At 44.9% G+C, this 12,602-nt stretch overlaps 1 protein-coding gene and 1 long non-coding RNA gene across 2 annotated transcripts; both read right to left on the bottom strand.

The window, feature by feature from the left end:
* Positions 1 to 5,796: 5,796 nt before the first annotated feature.
* On the bottom strand, positions 5,797 to 7,231 carry LOC119617321. Its single transcript, XR_005233555.1, has 2 exons — positions 6,438 to 7,231; positions 5,797 to 6,372 (listed from the first exon to the last, which is right to left on the bottom strand). It is a non-coding gene; the product is annotated as an uncharacterized LOC119617321 (long non-coding RNA).
* A 1,001-nt stretch (positions 7,232 to 8,232) lies between these two features.
* Positions 8,233 to 12,461, bottom strand: hbegfa (heparin-binding EGF-like growth factor a). The gene is made up of 6 exons (XM_017426615.3): positions 12,205 to 12,461; positions 11,438 to 11,671; positions 11,148 to 11,349; positions 10,913 to 11,065; positions 10,732 to 10,818; positions 8,233 to 9,571 (listed from the first exon to the last, which is right to left on the bottom strand). The coding sequence occupies exons 1-5, from the start codon at positions 12,245 to 12,247 to the stop codon at positions 10,746 to 10,748; spliced, it is 705 nt and encodes a 234-aa protein (XP_017282104.1). The 5' UTR covers positions 12,248 to 12,461; the 3' UTR covers positions 8,233 to 9,571; positions 10,732 to 10,745.
* Between the last annotated feature and the right edge of the window lie 141 nt (positions 12,462 to 12,602).

Raw genomic sequence — 12,602 nt, forward strand, 5'->3', positions numbered from 1 at the left:
GGGAAAAGTCCTGCTGAGGTCACAGACCCATCTAATACTCTGTGGGCAGCTTAGAGGGGCTGGGGTAAATGTGAATCGGTTAGAGTCAGAGAGATGAATGCAGAGAAATAAAGAAATTCAAAGGCCTTGAAGTTATGTGGCTGGCTCTTGGTTCCATCATGCAACAGGCAAAAGACAGATTCACGCCCCTCTAATCTACTAAAGAGTCGTTTTCTTATTTTATCTGTGTTATTGTCTCTTTCTTAAATAAATCTTACAGTAAAAAGTGCAAAACCTAGGGAGAAAAAAACATTGTAGTGGAGCCACGCTTTCTCTTTATTTTATCATGCACACACAGGGATAGCCAAAGATTTATTTTGTTGTTGTTTGTTTTTTTCCAAAACACAATTAGTATCAAGCACGTCTGAATGCGGTTTTGTGTGTTCTGAAAATGACCCGTCAGTGACCACACACATGCTAACAATCATTGTAACACACTCCGAAAGGGAAGCGCTAACCCACACACTGTTTGATGCCTGGGTGACTGCGGTTTGAATTTCCAGGACTTTAGCACGTTAGTGCTCATAAAAGCAGGGAGACTGATTAAAGATTTATCACAGTTTCACAAATCAGACTTACCTGGTGCTGTTTCCATAACCACAGCAGTCTGTCTGTCCGTCCATCCATCCGTCCATCCTTCCATCCATTCATCCAACCATCTACTCCGAGCTCCCCCCAGATGACAGAGTTCCTCACCTCTTCTCTAAGGCTGAGCCCGGCCGCCCTACGAAGGAAGCTCATTTCAGCTGCTTGTATCCAGGATCTTGTTTTTGTTGGTCATGACCATAGGTGAGTATTGGAACATAGATGGATCAGCAAAGCGAGAGTTTTGCTTTTCGACTCAATTCTTCTTTTACCACGACCCCTCAAAGCAACGCCCTCATTACTGCAGACGAGACCTCGACCTGTCAATTTATCTCCATCTTATCATCATTCGTGAACAAGACTCCCAGATACTTGAACTCCTAAGGGGGATAAGCTTGTATCTCACTGGGCTACGACTGCCTGTGACCACTGGATGAATTTTAATGAAACTTGCACAAAGTAATCATTGGATAAATATCTACAACTGATTAACTTTTGGTATCAGCCCAACTCAAGATGGCTGGCACAGCTAACAGTCTGTAGCCAGCACAAAAATGGCTATAACTCGGACAGTTTTGTAGATATTGAGCTAGAATTCGACTCAGTAGTAGCTGAGAGTCATTAACAACATATACTTTGAGGGTGACATCTCATGATGTAGCTTGAGTATAATGATTTGCAAGGTTTGACCAAAATGCCAGAACGCCATCACTTCTCTTCTAATTCTAAAACTATGGGATGAAAAGCGGCAGGCAATATGCATTCATTCAAGGAACGCTAAGCCTTTAATTTTTGAAGATTTTCTTTCAACAATACAAAACAAAAGAGAAAAATCCCACTCCTGCCCTAGTGACTCGTGGCAAAGACAAAAACATTCCTCTTCTGATAGTCACTGCTTAGGTATTTAGCTATTTCTCCACCAGGAAAATCCCTGAGCTTTTCTTCTTATTGTCGATTTCAGGATCAAAGTGCAACAAGAAAGATTGCTTTAAGTGTTTGCTTTGGGGGTGAGGAATGGTGGCGGAGGGGGTGAGGTGTCTCAACGGTGGCCGACCACAGAGGAAACACGGCGAGGAAGACGGCCTGAGGGCTCGCTCCTTGAGGGAAGTATAGAGGCCACGGCTGCTGTCCTCTGACATCCGCCTGCCCCTCCTTTGTCATAAGCTGCAGCGGCGGCCAACTCAACCCAGCCAGCACGCGTTTGGCTGATCCCCTACAACCACCAGAATGTGTCTGCATCTACACGCACATGTGCACGCTGGGCGGATATGAGAGAAACCACAGGCCGTACTGCGAGGGGTAGAGAAAACAGATGAGTCAAGCATGTAGTCACCCCGCCTTCCTGGCCACTTTCCGGCACACCGTTGTTTGTGCGAGTTATTTTCTTCACTTTATGTGTTTGTGTGTTAGTTGGCAAAGTAGATTAATTATCCTCTGCTCCCGGAAGGCGAAAGGTGGATGATGATGGTTTTGCCCATGTCTGTGTCTGTGCGTGTTAGCAAAATTTCTCATGAACCACTGGACAGATTTAAATACATCCTTCTGATGAGTAATAACTGGATGCACACCTTCAACTTTTGGAGTCAGTCCAAATCAAAATGGCCACCACAGCTCATCGACTTTATGAAACACTAAAATGGCTGTAACTCGACCAATTTTACAGATACTGAGCTGAAACTTGATGTAGTAGCAGCTGAGAGTTGCTCACAATGTATACTCCAAACAGATTGCACGATGTCCTGTTATATTGCATCAGATCATGCACAACCCTATTTTTAAATTTTAACCAAGACGGCTTCAATCCGTTTCTCAACATGAGATGATCTTACTTTAAAACTCCAGCATGAAAAGCAGCAGGCGATATGCATTCCTTCGAGGAATGATAGGCCTTTAATTAACGTATTGCTTTCCTTCCTCTGTTTTTCTTCTGGTCCCTCTTGTGCTCTGCCCCCTTTCCTGACAAACCCAGCTTCAGTACCTCTTTGCTATCATCTTACCGAGTCAGTAACACGACGCTCCCATCAGACTCGGCAGAGCCTAAATAGACTTCGGTGAGAATTTAATAGTGTGACCATGATACATAACAAGTGTTTGTCCAGCAAGGTGACATCAGCAGTGGGGAATCTGCTGGTATCCCGGCCCAGCTGCCGCTGGCATCAGGAGCAAGTGGAGAAGGGCAGAGCTGATCCGAACTGCCTTTTTCTACCAACAGAACTGTGAGCAGGGCCCAAAGGGTCCCGAGCAACTTCACCAAGGCATATTTACTTCGACTTGTACGTGGACCTTTATCACTTGTCTTTAGTAAAAACCTTCATTTATTTAAAACCTCCTCAACCTCCACCCCATCACTCGTTCTCTCTTGTGGAAATGATGGCCTTCTAAATGCCTGAGATTGTTTTGCAAACTTGCATGACCGCGAAGCAAATTTCCAGAATGACTTTCTCAGAAAGCTGCATATTTGTCACTGTGTTTCGGTGTATCTTGTGGCTACCCTGACACACCTAAAACAAACTCCCCACCCTCACATTTTTGACGAACCTAATGACTAGTCTGAGTCCAGAAGATCCTCAGAGTGAGGAAATAAAATAAAACAAAAAACAACTAGTATTGATTATTTGACTGCACCCAAATTCTATAAACTAAAACAGAAACAAAACACGACCAGAGTACACAGAAACAATCCAACGCTCCCTGAACGTGAACAAAAAGATGCAACGATTGTATAAAAAGCCACAATAAACTCGACAGAATAGTTCAGATCTCCTAACAAGGGGTCCTGTGGAAAGATTACGAACAATTAATATTTCACCTGTGGTACATAGCTCTCTGAACGTCCTCAGTTTGGAGAAAAATAGATACTGACCTTACTGATGAGCTAACAGCTAGTTAGTCACAAGATACTGACTGCAGTCATTTTTAAATTTTTAATTTGGCCTTTTTAAGAACAAAACTTGTACAGGACAGGTTTTTTTTAAACCATGTCTACTCAAATCTGAAAAGCAAAAATGCTGATTTGAATGCAAACATCAATAACGCTCTTTGCTCCTCTGTGGAACTGGAGAGAGTTTATCTAATCAAAGACTGAAAGACGTTGTTTAGTCTCTCGCTGTGAAACGGAGGCAACATTTGTTTAATTTCCCTCCTGGTGCAGTGGTCGGGGAAATGTTGTTTGTGGTTTAAAGAGGTGGCTTGTTTTGATGGAGTGGCAGCCATGAGTCATTAAATGAAGGATTTTCCAGTTAACAAACAAGGAGTGTTGGTCAGAAACCAAACATCTACAGGAATCTAACCTTCACATACAGGTTTTTATTTGTGGGTTCCTTTTACAATCGTTCTGTTTCTGGGTGCATTTTCCTGTCAGGGGTAGAAGAAGGTCAGAGAAAGGTGAGACGGGAAACAACAGGAAGTGAAAACGAGAGGCTGTAGTTCACGGGATCTGAAGGGGAAGAATGGCAGCCGTGATAGGTAGTGACAGCGGCCTCTGACACTTTAATCTTGTTTTATCCACACGTGGGTGACGACAAGTCAGCACCTCCTGAGCAGAAGTTCTCACCTTGACCCACTCTCCATCCTCCCTCCGTTCATCGTTCTCTCCTCGTCTCATATTACCTTTTTGACCACTCTCTCCATCTGTTCATCCCTGTCATCCTCCCTGCCCTTCTTCTTCCTGCGCAGGCTGCCCTCTGTAGATGTCGTCCTCGTCCTTCCATCGTCGCCTCATCAATCAGGCCCGAGCGGTGCACCGATGATGGACTAATGCCTCTGCTTTGACTTGTAATGGCCGATCGTAACTCGCATCAGTATCACAGGAACGCACATACAAACTCACTTTGATTCATTTCTTTTTTCTTTTTGTTTTTTCTCTTGAATACCAAATTGTACCCTCCGGCACGAACACGTTTTGCTGATTCCAGGTAATAATGTGTTCCTGTTTATAGGATCCGGTAAGAGCATGATTGCATTTCCAAGTGTCGGCGTGCGCATTTCCATGCGAGTGTGGAAACTACCCTATTGTTGCTCCTCAGTGGGGCAGGAAGCACCTTTCACAACAAACTCACCCTCTTTGCTCTGATGCAAGGCTTGAAAACTACTGAGCAATGTGGCAATCTATCAATTTGCCAATAGACTGAGATCAGCTTAAAAAAAAGAAGTGTAAATGTACATTTTCATCGATCAGTATAGGCTTTTCTACTTTGTAGTCAATAATTTAAGTGCTATAACTCGTGGTGTTGGACTAAAATTTGAGTGTGCAAGGCAAACTACAGTTAGGTACACTTTTAAGAAAAAGATGTTCAGAAACATTAAGGTTCTGGTTATATCCCACAGGAACCTGGTACACAATCTATTTTGCTCCTTCCAATTATTATTTTTTGGACTACCTGTGAGGAAAAGCCCCCCTGAGCTGTGCAGATATCACTTCTGAGTCTCTCCAGGAACAGTGAAAAACACTCAGAAGGTGAGGGAAAACCTCACGTTGAGGTTCTGGATCCTACGAAAGGAAAATGGGATATCATCGAGCGGGACATTATTTCCTGGCTGTGTGCCACCGTGAGAAACAACAAGCAGAGAGCTCCCTCCTCGCTCAGCGCTCCAGCCCTTCGGTGTCCGTCAGGCCCGGGAATAGCAGCAATGTGAGCGTGACTGCACGGCACTATTTCTGTGTGCTCTGCTACTTGACATTGAGAAACAGGATTAGGTGGCTCTACTACTGTAAATGACTAGCTTCTATCACACGAGCAAAAACACAAATATATGCCCTTAAAAGGATAGTTCTGACATTTTAAAGTGAGTAGAGGCGAAAGGTTTGAAGAATTAATATCTTGCCCATTGTATATACTGTAGCTCTTTGAACGACCTCAGTTTGAAAAATACAGTTTATGTTTGACCAAATTCATGAGCTTATAGCTTGTCTGAGTCGGGCCGGGATCGAAGTGTATAGATGCCGTCTTAAAACAATTCGGTTTTGAAAATTTTCATCCAAACATGATTTTATAAAGTTTTGCACCACTATTAACTTTGCATTACATGGTTAATCTGGTAAAAAAAATATAATATGACATTCATGCTGAAAGTCTCCAAGCTGCAGCTAGCCATATGTGACCTTGGGTACAGCTTTAGATCTTTTTGTCAGTTCTCGCAGATAAATTTGTAAGAAGTTGACAGAGGCACTGCTGCAAATTACAAATGCTTTATTGGACTCACAATATTTCAAAAGGGTAAAATAGTCAGTTCACTTTATCACACTAAAAAAAAAGGGAGTCTATGCTGGCCCTCGGATCCTGAAAGCTGAAAAAAAAAGTTAAAATCCAATCAGATAAATCAGACTGTTTGGGTGGAAGGGGATAATAATAAAGAAAATGCAAATATAACTAAATACACCTAAGTGCTCCCCAACAAAAACACACTCACACCAAACCCTTGGTGAATACAACAGAAAAGAAAAGCCCCCCTCCCACTAATCTCCTCAATCTAGATAAAACAGCCCAAGATCCAGGGACAGCATAGGTCCTGCCTTAAAACAGGCCCGAAGGCTAAAATAGGAACCCCTTTCCCTAATAAGTTACAGATAAGAAAATTAAAAACAAATCAAGAACTAAACCTGAAACAGTAGCAGGCCAACCTACACACAAAAGAAATCAAGTTAACAAGAGCATTAGACAGCCAGGTAATCATAAGGAACAGCCCTTACCTGCTCTACAGTAAAACCAGTACACAGTGCTCTTGATGTCACTCTTTAAAGTCAGTTTCCTGCAACAATCAGTGGCAGAATTAGAACAATTCTAAACTCACCTCTCAATCAATGGTAAGCCTACCTCTGCATGAGTCATCAGCCTGCATCTGATCTCCTCAGCAATCTACCTGCTTTTAAATACCAGTGCTGATTACTTGTCTCCCTAATGAGCCAGCTGTGCTCTGTCACAGTCTCTCCCATATATGGGCAGGAGGAAGAAGGTGCAGCAGCACAACCGGGGGAGCAATATGCCCCGGCTACACATAGCTAGTTAGCTACTGCTGTTGCCATTTCAGTTTGCAAATAGCCATGGAGTTATATGTAAAAATAACTGCAGTGTAAAGGTTTCTAAAACAGTGTTTGCATGAACCGCTACATTTTTTGGAGACTGAAGTGGTTTTAAGATGGCAGCAATCCATACTGGTCTTGGCCACATTTGAACTAGCTTTTAGCTCTTTATTTAAGCCAAAATTAAACTCTATTTGTCCAAACTGAGTCAGTTTAACAAGCTATCTGGAACAGGTAAGATATCAATTATTCACAATATTATCACTAAATGCCACTCCAGAAGAGCAGAACGAGCACTTTATTGTGATGAGTATGATCTTTTTCTTGTCTTTCTTTTTTCTTTACTATTGAGAAACACTTGATGTCTTCATATTTCTTCCTGAAAATAAGCAACTCTACTTCTCAGTTTCTCAACAGACGGTATGAGGAAAGTTGAATCCTGCATCAGGTACCACACCCTCGGTTTTAGCAGAACATGTCTTTAACGACTGTCCCCCAGCGTGAAAATGAATTTCCTACAGCATCTTGTTTGTTCATTATAAATAGAAAGCATGGGAATCAAACAGCCTTGCATTCGAGCACGTGGTAAACACTTGTGTTTTTTTTGTTGTTTTTTTTTGCTGTGGATTTTTTTGCCTGTCAGGGTTCGGTTAGGCCTTGTAACCCACTCGGAGTCAGCGCTGAGGCATTACTTTAACACACAGAGACAACATCCGTGTAGGAGGTGACTTCAAGGAGTGACTAACGTTTGGCTCCTTTTGAATCCAGCTGTGTTTTCCGACTCTCCTTACCTCGTTTATAACCTGCGTGTCGATGACAGCATTGCTGCTGCCGGTGTTTTGCCGTATGCGGTCTCTCTGAACCCTGTGGCACTCCGGCCCTGGTTTGGGCCTCTTGATGTCACACTGGGTGGTGGGCCTTTGAACGGGACATCTGTCGGCTGCGTGAGTCAGCGGTGTGCTCCTGTGTTGTGGCTGAGCATCAGGTGTTCCCTGGCTTACACACACCTCACATCTGTTCACACACACACAGAGGCGGACAGCTTTAAACGAGGACCGGCTGCTCTCTGTGTGATTGATCTGTCAGTGAAACCGATGACGTCCATGTCAACACATGAAACAAATCAAAGTCTTCGCTTCACATGTGGTCCAAAGGGAAAGCCCACAGAGGAGCGTATGAATTTGCACCCACCCACCCCCCTCCCCCCGGATAGCCATAATTAAACGTAACAAAAGCGTTATGGCTCTAAAAATATTGCCTTTTAAGTGCGCAGCAGAACAGACCCGGACACAGGTGCTCTGATTAATAAAGGCTGCTTATGCGTCAGAGACGCAGGAAATAAAAATATTATTTTTACTATAATTACAGGTCCTGAACGGGACAAAGGAGCAAACTGGTGCGAGCGCTATCCAAACAGGCATTAGGGTCAGGAAGCCAAGGAAAGAGCGAAAATAAAAAGCTGACCTCACTTAAGTGATGTGTTGGAGTGAAAACATCTGGCTCTCCGGCTAACATCTGTAACAGGCCGACAACCAGATGTGTATCCGCGCCGCGAGATGCAACGATATAGAAACGACAAGAGTCAGAAATAGGGATCATGACCATTTATTTTGCTCTGAAAGGCAACAAAACAAAACAAAACAAAACAAACAAAAAAAATCACTTCAGAATTGCAGATCAGAATTTGAAAGCGTAGACCACTTAAATTCACATTTTGTTTGTTAACAGCTTGAACCTTTCGCTTCATTACAACTTCTTCCCCTCTTCACGTCCACTCCCGCTACTGTCTGACGGATATTTGTCAGCAGCTTCTTCTCTTTTTTTTTTGAAACAGGGATGCAGAAACTGTTTGTGCTGCCTGTAAGAACCAGTGCAGAGGACTGTAACGACCCAGAATGACCTGTTTTTTTTTTGTTTTGTTTTGCTTTTTCCTTTTGAATCCAACAGAGGCTGAAGACGGAGCCTTTTCTGGCCTTAACATCCCTGAGCCTGCAGGATAAACAACCACTGCGTCCCTCCTTTATTACAAACTCTTATGTTGGCTTTAAAGCAAAGGCCCGGAGCCAAAAAATACTGGTTGCACTGGTTACCTGTACAACTGGCTGTACGGAACAGCTTGTAGGCATGAATCCAAAGCACTGCTCTTATTTAAACTAGAACAGCAACAACAAAACAAAACCCAAAAAGGCTAATCAGTGATGAATTTATTAATCACAGTGCTGTGGATCATTTTTTGTTGCCCAAATTAAACTCCAAGGAATTCAGAAATGTTCATGAAATACCAAAAGAACTCGAGCTTTCTTTTTTTTCTGTTTCATAAATAAGAAATACAAAAAAAAAAAAAAAAATCTGTAACGTTAATATATATTTTAAAAACGGCTAAAGGAAATTAAAACTTTCCATAAATACCGTTAACTTAAATAAATAAATAAAACTTATAAATATAACTTTTACTATACACACACAAAAGAAAAAAAGGGGGAGTGGGGTGTTTCTTAAAAAAAGATGACGGCCTTGTGCAGTAAAGTATAAAATTCCCCTTGCGAGAAACAAAACAAAGACGTTCAAATGAGCTATTATTGCTGATAAAAAATATTTCAGTTCTGTTTGAAACTTTCTCTTTTTTTTTTGTTGTTTTTGCTTTTTTTTCACACGCTCAAGAAGCGGCGCGGAGGCTGAACTCTGTCCCTCGGTGCTCGTCTCGTCACGTCTCCCGTCCATCTCTTGAGACTTATGCTTTTCCGTTTTCCGCGCGCCCGTTCTTCCGACGGCGGCCAGCGACTTTCGATCGGACGCCCGGCTCTCTCCGTGCGGAACGCCTTGGCAGATCGTTCTTCTGTCTTCGCATTTACATTCTCGTTCCCTCCAGGACCTCCGGCGCTGCTCCTTTTACTCTGGTTTGAGGTAGAATCTCTGCGTTTTTTTTGCCTAATGGGAAGAAATAAGCAGAAGCTGTGAGCGGGACGGCTGTTTTAACGGGGCACAAACTCCGTTGGTTACTTTCCCATTTCGGCCTTTCGTTTTAACACTTAGCCCTACGTGTTCATGGAGGGGAGGGGTGTCCCAGTTCTGTGTGTGATGTAGGGGAGGGTAAAGAAGTACGGCTACCTGACCTGCTACACTTCATGTTGTCACAACCATCACTGTAACGTCTAGTTTGACGTGTATCATCGTCGATCCCTCTTCCAGCCATAGTTCAAATCTTTTCACGTGGGGTTTTGTGGAGCGGTTCTGAACAATTAGTATCTTACCTGTTGTAGGTAGCTCTTCGACCGACCTAAGTTTAAAGAAAGAGAGTTTAACCCGGACCGGACTGATGAGCTAACAGCTCGTCTGAATGGGCCCAAGATCGGTTCATCCAGCAGTTACTTTACAAACCCTTACACCTCAGTTTGGAGAAATGAAACTTAATTCTGACCGGATCAACGAGCTAACAGCTAGTCCAACCGGAGTCCAGCCCAAAGGGAATTCGGGGCATCTTAAAACAACTTGAGTCTCAAAGGTTTTGCAGCAATTCCTGCAAACTCCATGTTATAACCTTTACATTGTTGTCAGTTTATTATTGTAGTTGTTTGGTTATCTGTAAGCCCAACCAGCGTCAACAGCAGCTAGCTTGTTGTCGGACTTTAGACGCTTCACGGTGCACTTCTAGCAGGAATATCGTAATATTTCTACAGGATTAACCATGTAATCAGTAATTAACAGTAATGTAAAGGTTAATAATTTGGCATTCGTATGAGCTGCTTTGATGGAAGTTGTTTTTAAGACAGCAATTTGGTCTTATCCCTGCTTGAGTTAGCCGTTAGCCTGATGCTCCTGGCAGAATAATTCCCATTTGTCAAAAAGTGAAGACGCTCGAAGAGCTGTTAAAAACCTTCCACAAAACCCCACGTGAAAAGAACTGAACTATCACTTCAACAGGTGTAGAAACACAACATTGTAAGGTTTGTTAACTAGTCTTAAGCCAAATATGGAGATCATATTGGAAACATATGTTTAAACCTCTGCTTTTTGTGATCTGAACTAAGCGCCACTAAGAAACGGGATTCAGGAAAAGAAGATTTGCGGAAAACCTCGTGACGACGGACCTGTTTTTGCCTCTTCAATGGCTAGACGCCAGTCCCAGTTTGACCTTCTCCTCGCTCTCGACGTCGTACGCTCCTCGTTTGTAAAACCTGCGGCGAAACAAGAGGAGACGGCGTTATAGGCGAGGCTTCAGCTCCCTGGTCGGCCGCCGTTTGAGGTGTGCGTCGGCGGGCTGGACCCTACCTGAGCATCAGCAGCAGGCCGATGATGATGAGGCACATGGACGACAGCACCACGGCGATGACAGCCAGGGCCGTGGTGCGGTTGTAGCCCTCCGGGGACTGCACAGGCAGCGTGAAGAACTGACACCTGTCGCCCGAGTAGTTCGAGTGGCACCTGGAGAGCCAACAGTTGAGGCGATTAGTAAAGGACCACGCACTGCGGCCGGCGCTTGGATGCACGTGGCTCGGGTACTTACACACAGGACGGGGCGCGGATGTCCCTCAGGTACTTGCATTCGCCGTGAATGCAGAAGTCCTTGTACTTCTTAAGGCAGGGGTTCCTCTTCCTCCCCAGGCCTTTGCCTTTCTTCTTCTTCCCCCCCTTCTTCCCCACCTTCCCCCTCGTGGCCTCGGCCTCCAGCACGGAGGACGGGTCCTTGGGCTTGCTCGACATGGCAACTAGACGGAACAAACGGCGGACAGTTATCCTCTGTTCCTGCTGCGGAGAGGCGAAATCAGAGCCACGCTCCCCTGCAGACGAGCTTACCTTTCGGCATGAGCGTGTCGTAATCTCCAGACATCTCGCCGTCGAGCTCGTAGTCGTAATAATCCTCGTCCTCCTCCTCCTCCTGGCTGTAGTTGACCGTCGGCATGCTCGTGCGCTTGTCCTCCTCCACCACCTTCCTCTGGCCTCTGGTCGTGCCCAGGAGGTCAAAAACAGACGTGTGTCGGTCGTTGTCGTGCCTGTCGACCGCAGCGCCGTGGGCCACCCTGGACACCACTGCGGGAGAAGAAAAAGAAGCATTTAAAACCTAAGAAACGCTGATTATAGGTGATGCACAGAGAAGAAAACCCTCAGGACAGATGGCCCCATGTGGGGCGGAGCTCAGAGGACAAGCCCAAACATGTTGCAACCTTCAGGTGGGATTTGGAGACAACACAAGCAGCAAAGTGACCCTCTGCCCAACCACTAATGCAGCTTTTTGGGGGGCAAAAAAATACTTCAGCTTTCAAACACACACACACACACGCCCAAAACGCATACACAGACTCTTAGCTAATGTCAGGCAAGAATATGAGTTAAAAATAAATGTATCCGGTTACATAAAGCCCGGCGCTCTAAAATAGAGAGATGACCCCCTTTAGCGCCCGGACAGCCGTCAAGGAAATATAGGGGGGTTCGTTTTGAAAGGTGTACAGTTCAAATGTCGTGGTTCAGAGACTGTCAGGCAGGCGGCTACAGTAAATGACCGAACGGAGCGCGCGCTCCCGGTGCGGCGCGGGGCCACGGGGGGCCACGGGGGGTCCACTCACCCAAGGCGTGAAGAAGCAGGAGCGCAGCCGTCAAAATCCTCATCGTGTCCCGACACTTCCAGCAGAGAATAAGAGATTTGGTGTGTAAAAAAATGAAAATAAAAAGGAAAAAATGGCCGAGCAGAAGTTGTGACCCGTCCGCTTGTTTCTCCTCTCAATGTTCCCCCTCTTTGTTATTACGGGATGTCTTATTCCGTCCTGCTCGGGGGACCTCCTGGTGTGGACCCGCGGGGTTGGAGCTGCTGCGCCTGAGTGGAGGAGCAGGACGGAGGAGCGGCTCGGTTATAGTCTGCCCCCACCGACACCGGCTCCGCCTCCGCGTCCGACACACACACACACACACACCTACACACACACACACACACACACACACACACACACACACACACACACACACA

This window comes from Kryptolebias marmoratus, linkage group LG9, assembly GCF_001649575.2.
Source record: "Kryptolebias marmoratus isolate JLee-2015 linkage group LG9, ASM164957v2, whole genome shotgun sequence".
In the NCBI taxonomy this organism is placed as follows: domain Eukaryota; kingdom Metazoa; phylum Chordata; class Actinopteri; order Cyprinodontiformes; family Rivulidae; genus Kryptolebias; species Kryptolebias marmoratus.

Bases quoted from the DNA above. Each gene is read 5' to 3' on its own strand.
- hbegfa (XM_017426615.3), bottom strand. From the start codon at position 12,247: ATGAGGATTTTGACGGCTGCGCTCCTGCTTCTTCACGCCTTGG. The intron at 11,350-11,437 runs GTAAGCTCGTCT...TGTTCCGTCTAG, and splicing joins CGACACGCTCATGCCGAAAG to TTGCCATGTCGAGCAAGCCC. The intron at 11,066-11,147 runs GTAAGTACCCGA...TTGGCTCTCCAG, and splicing joins ATCCGCGCCCCGTCCTGTGT to GTGCCACTCGAACTACTCGG.